This window comes from Protomyctophum bolini (assembly GCF_963924005.1).
Source record: "Protomyctophum bolini genome assembly, chromosome: 13".
Lineage (NCBI taxonomy): Eukaryota > Metazoa > Chordata > Actinopteri > Myctophiformes > Myctophidae > Protomyctophum > Protomyctophum bolini.
Window position 1 is genome coordinate 33,137,717 of NC_137874.1, and position 6,000 is coordinate 33,143,716.

Below are 6,000 nucleotides of genomic sequence, written 5' to 3' on the forward strand. Positions count from 1 at the left end.
TCTTTGTTTGGCATGTGAACACTCCACACATCATTCAGTTCTCTAGGATATTTAAATGAGAGAGAGAGCAGGTCGCAGGAACACCAACAACATGTCAAAAGACTGTGTAGATTTGATATGGTTGCTGAAACCTTTCATCTTTAAAAGTAATGGTTTTGAACCAGTTTCCACCCCACATCGACGACATAGCATGGTAGCAGGCTTTAATTAGTTTGGCTTTTTGTCAAGCTTGGCACAATTTCAGGCTACATGACAGTTGGAAGTGTAGTGACTCAGTATTATATTTGACTCCATGGCATTTTAAATTGTCTTTTTACAGTCAATTATGCTGTGCGTATAGTATTCACCAGGGAGCTCTTGACAGCTTTACATTGTTTGCTATACCATCATTATTATCTCAGTAATGTCAATATGGCCTCTTCATGTGGCATGAAGGTTTCAAGCAAAATGAAAATGTCACTACCTGTCACTCACAGCCTCTTCATGTAGCCTACATGCAGGGTACAGATAGCGTGCTACTGATGCAGTTAGTTTGTCATTATATGCCTGTTAGTGTGACAGTTTTTCTGTTCTCAAAGGACCATACCAGTGTTACTACAATTCACGTCATTCTCCATTGTCAACAGCAGCCACATAGTGACATAAACCTCCAATATTTCCCCCAAATTGCTTCATTATTTTCACATTTATTGGGTTTTTGTTTACATTTTTGCCTTCAATACTGCACATGTTGCAGAACGTACGTGAACATTTTGTCAACGTTAGCTGGAACTGCGCTCGATCGCTGAAAGCCCCAATTCAAGTTTAAAGTGCAGCAGGTGTGAAGAACAATTCTTCCTGGTGTATTGATACAGTACGTCAACGTGCAAGTCTGAATGGCTTGAATTAGAGTACCGGCAATACAGACATTTTCCATACTGTTTCAACATGAACGGCAGTGAATGACATTAATTATCTCTGCACCATCTACTATAATCTATTATAATCGTACCCCCTAGGCTAGGGTACGGCATCAGCCATCTACGAACATGTTCGTACCGTCTAATCCATATAGGAAAGCAGTGACCGTCAATTTACTGATCACTGCTCATAGGAAAAGCCCCCACCTCACCGATAACCCGGACATTAAACGGCGGGTCGTTACAATGGGGAGTGAATGGTGGCAAGGCTTAGCTGTGCTTATGCTACCACCTAGCGGGCATAGAAAGAATTAAGCAAAATACGTTAGGCTGAGATCAAGTATGCACTGCATACACTTGCGTACACAAAATGTTTTGAAGCGGGGTCAATCTCTAATAATGGCTAGAAGTCACAGTTAGACTGGTATGGTCCTTTACAGTTTGCCGACATTGCAGATGTACACGTTATGCGCCAGTGCCACACACACACACACACACACACACACACACACACACACACACACACACACACACACACACACACACACACACACACACACACACACACAGCTAAACATGCCAACACACATGTTCAGAAGAACCGCTTCGGTCACAATCTAGTAGAAACACATTGATTGGGGGAAAAGCAACAACTTTGGGGAAATATTGTGTATCTTAGATATATGAATCCGTTATTCTGCACGTAGCCCTGCCTCAGTATGTGTTTTTTCTTTTTTTTTCTTGGGAATAAATGGGACTGCCGTTGCCCTACTTGTGATAACATTATATCTAGGTGAGGCCAGACAACCATGTTACTGGCAATATATGCATACCTTGTAGAACTTGACTTTGGGGGTTTTCAGTATTAAGGGTCCATAGATGATTCTTGCTACTTGCTACAGCCCCACCCACGGTGTATATTTTGGTTGAGAAAGACAGAAGAACAACAATCAAAGCGGTCAGAAAAAGGGAATATGACATACGGTATATTTAGAAGTGAAAATGTTTACAGTATATGTTTTAAAGCAGGCCCCTCATGATTATGAAAAGAATGGCATGGCTGATAAAACGGATAAGCAATGTGACTTATGTATGTATGGAGTTTGAACTGACCGCAGAACTGGAATTGGATACAACGTGTGTCTGTTCAAAATACCATTCTTTAGGATGGCCAGGGTGGCACGGGGCTAGTTTCTGTGTAAAGCTACTACTTATGGCAAATCACTTGAATGCTGGTGTTGTAAAAACAAACAAAAAACTATATTTGGAAGTATTGGTACGACCACAAATGTGTTTTTCTCTTCAATATGTCAAAAGTAAAAGAAAAAAGGTCTTCCACAGTGGTTACAGTTTTTTACGAGTTACTAAGGTGCAGTAGGTCAAGCTATGTTAGATAGATTATAGAGTTTAAGGACAAGGAGTTAGCTGTGTTAAATAAAAGTTAGCCATCTGTTTGGTGCTACCAGCTAGTGCTATAGTACTAATCACAGAACTGGAACTGGTTCATGATTAAATTTACAGCCGTACTTCCCAGGTTTGCTAAGTCACCTTATGCCATACCCAGCCTTTGTTTGAGGAGAGTGATGTAAGGACAGGGGAAGGGTGATAACTGATATCAGCCCTTGGGCTGATAACTGTTAACAGTGCTGGGGGGGGGGGGGAGCTGCATGGCTAATCAGCACATGCTAAAGTGCCACCATGGTCTGAACTGTGGCCGTGACCTCGCTGCAGAAGGAAACTCAGCATGTCAAACATGGCCACCACACTGCGTTGATCAAACGTTATCTCCTCATTGTGTAAATAAGGCCATGGGTATGCGATAAACAAATAATCGCCTCGACATTCGCCGCCATAGCCCCTAGCTGGCAGTGGCAGCCAACCTCAGGCGATGATAAATGACCGGCTGTAGGCTTATACACGCACGTACTGCAAAGCAATTACATCTCCAAGCTATACTGTGGCGGACTTATCATGGCACACAGTGGAATGAACCCCCTCCCCCGTTTTCTCCACAATTTTGTTGTTGTGCCAATTCCTCCTCAATTGCCCCCTCTTGTATAGTCTCTGCTACCCACTGCTAACCTCTAGACGTGCACATTAAGTCCCCAGCCGTTCATTCACCAGGGGGGGTGTATAACACATGAGGAGGAACACGCACGCTATCCTTCTATAGTTCCGCACCCCACTGAACGGGTGCCTCCTCCATAAAGCTGTAGGTGTCTCTGCACTATAGCCAACCCAGCTGGCTTCTCACACACTAAAACGGCCAATAATATGCACACAGAATAACTCTTCCTTCTTCTGGGCCGCTTCCCTATACTTCCTTCACAGGTGTTACCGATGATACTAATTAAGGCTCTGTTCCATTTAGTGTGCAGTGGTTCTCAAACGTTTTAAGTTCAAGGACCCCCATGACACTGGGAGTGCACAAATGGTTCCATTTATACACTCTCAGAGTTACACACTCGTACAAGGCCACGTGGAACCCACTCAAGGACACTTTGCCACCCACTGGTGCAGCAGAGCAGTGTTACCAGTGAGCCAACACGCACACTATAGCAGGCTCTGTGCGTACCTGACTTCTGTTTGACCAAAATGGAACAGAGCATCAGCTGTAAGGTATTAACACCTCTGAAGGAATTAGGGAAGGGGCCCAAGTCCTTTCCAAAATGGCGTGTGTGCATGATATTATAGCCCATTGTGTTCATTGGAGCGCCCAGGATTCAAACCCTCGCGAGTCTGCCGTGCCAGCCGCCAGGACGCCCCGGAACGCCATTTCTATCCATTTCCAGTTCTGTGGGCCTGACGTTCTCCTACAGCATGTGGGTGCGCATGTTAACCAGGGGTGTCACCATTCTCCACAATTCTCACAATTCGATGAAATTTTAAAACGCAATCCCCCCCCCCCCCAAGGTTCAATACTACTAGGCCCCCTCCTGTTACACTAAATATCTTTGCGGAAAATAGTCGATCTACAAGCTCACCACATGTCACCTCGTGATGTGTCGTGAGCTTGTAGATCAGATATTTTCATCAAATGGAAACTCGACAAAAATGTAAGTTTCGATTTAGATTTTCACTTAATTCGATCGACGCCGAATTGTATTACATTTCTTTTTAACATTTTGTGTGACACCCCCTACTACTACAGTATCCACCACTGGTGGGACACACAACAACACAAAAACCACCGTACTGTAAATGCAATAAACGCCTCCATGCGACACCCCCCCCCCCCCCATTAACTCACCCAGATTGTTGTCGGTCAGCACCTCCTTGACCTTCTTGGTGATGGCGTAGGTGTCCAGCTCCGGGGAGATGGCCACCATCTCCTGGATGCTGAGGCCGGCGGGGCCGCCGACCACGTGCAGCAGCGGCGCCATGCCGCCGGGCTGCAGCTCGCCGCCCGTCATCAGCTCCTCCCCCCGAGGCGCCATGGCGCTTTCCCCGCCGCTCGTCTCCCCCCCGTCGCCGCTGGCGCTGCCGCCGCCCCCGCCGCAGATGCTCATCTGGTCGCCCAGGCCCTTGACGGACTCCTCGGCCGAGCTGACGGGAGACTCGGGGGCGGGACTACAGCTGGCCGAGGTCTTAGGAGTGTTCTCTGTGGGGACGGAGGGAGAGAGAGAGGGAGAGAGAGAGAGAGAGAGAGAGAGAGGGAGAGAGAGAGGGAGAGAGAGAGAGAGAGAGAGAGGGAGAGAGAGAGAGAGAGGGAGAGAGAGAGAGAGAGAGAGAGAGAGAGAGAGAGGGAGAGAGAGAGAGGGAACGTTAGGACAGTGATTCTCAGCCTTTTGAATTTCAAGACGGTTTGATGTCGTTGGTGTCGGGGCAGATACCTCTTATGTCCATACTTGATTCATTTGTATATATTTTTTAAATGAACGCCTTTAATACTTGGTCATACTACAGCGTCGCATCAAAAGCAGCAGATCCGCAAGCTCGAAACGCACCTCGAAACGATGCATGTTGGGCTTGTAGATCTGCTACTTTTGCTATCTTTGAATTTGAATCCTGAAAAGAAAACCCGTTTTGGACATATGAGGTTTCCACCCGACAGAGACGATCATGCGTCAGGCCCACGTTCCTCCATTTGATACTTTTTATTTTATTAAAATGTTTTACTCTCTGTGGCCCCAAATCTACGCTGTAAAATCCTCAGTGTTACATTTTACTGTACAACTGGGAGATAAAGAAGGGCATTGATTTACGGAAAAGAAAACACAAGGTGAAATATGGACACACAAGGTTTGTGTTCGACAGCAAGAGATGCACACACAAAGGCACGGCGCGCACGACGGTATGACTGGCATGCTGCCTCGGGCCGTCTCGCTGAGATGTTGACAGAACCAACCCCCCCCCCACACACACACACACACACACACACACACACAGCACACACAGCACACACACACACACACACACACACACAGAGAACCGCGCTGCTACCCCTTGGCTGTGTGATGATGAGGGTTACATGGCCAATCAATTACCCCTTCTGTGACAGCCTGACAGACTGTCAGGAAGATGACTGGAGCGTGTGTGTGTGGGAGGGGGGGGGTGGAAGGAAAAGGAAAGCCGGGGTTGAGGAAAGTCGGAGAGGAAAGGTGATGCGAGAGGTGGACGGGGGCCGCTCCTGTCTTCCTATAACAATCAATAAATCAATCAATCAATCAATAATGTTCTGGGTTGCGGGGTGCTCTACCGTCTGCACTACCCTGGAACACACTCAAGGACCCCCTCGAGGACCACGCATTAAGAAGCACTGGTCTAGTCTCCTGCTGCCAGAGAGTATAGCTAGCTAAGCTTCGCCGACATTAAAACAGCATCCAGGAGGAGAGTTTCACCTTGCATACCGAGCGTAGGTTGCAAAGTGATCGTCTGTGTTCGGTGTGTGCTTGGTCATGTGTGTAACAAACATGGCTCACGGTGTGTGTGTGTGTGTGTGTGTGTGTGTGTGTGTGTGTGTGTGTGTGTGTGTGTGTGTGTGTGTGTGTGTGCGCGCGCGCGTGTGCGTGTGTGCGCGTGTGTGTGTTTAAATAATGAGAAGGCGGTGCCATTTACAAATGATTTACTGAAAATAGGCCGACATTGAAGCCAGCAACCT

The 6,000-nt window shown here is 47.0% G+C and overlaps 1 protein-coding gene across 1 annotated transcript in view; it reads right to left on the bottom strand.

Moving 5' to 3' along the window:
- cux1a (cut-like homeobox 1a) overlaps positions 1-6,000 on the bottom strand; it is a 252,591-nt gene that overhangs the window by 11,317 nt on the left and 235,274 nt on the right. Inside the window, 1 exon segment of the mRNA XM_080780448.1 lies at positions 4,150-4,500. Within this exon segment, the coding sequence (XP_080636574.1) occupies positions 4,150-4,500 (351 nt within the window).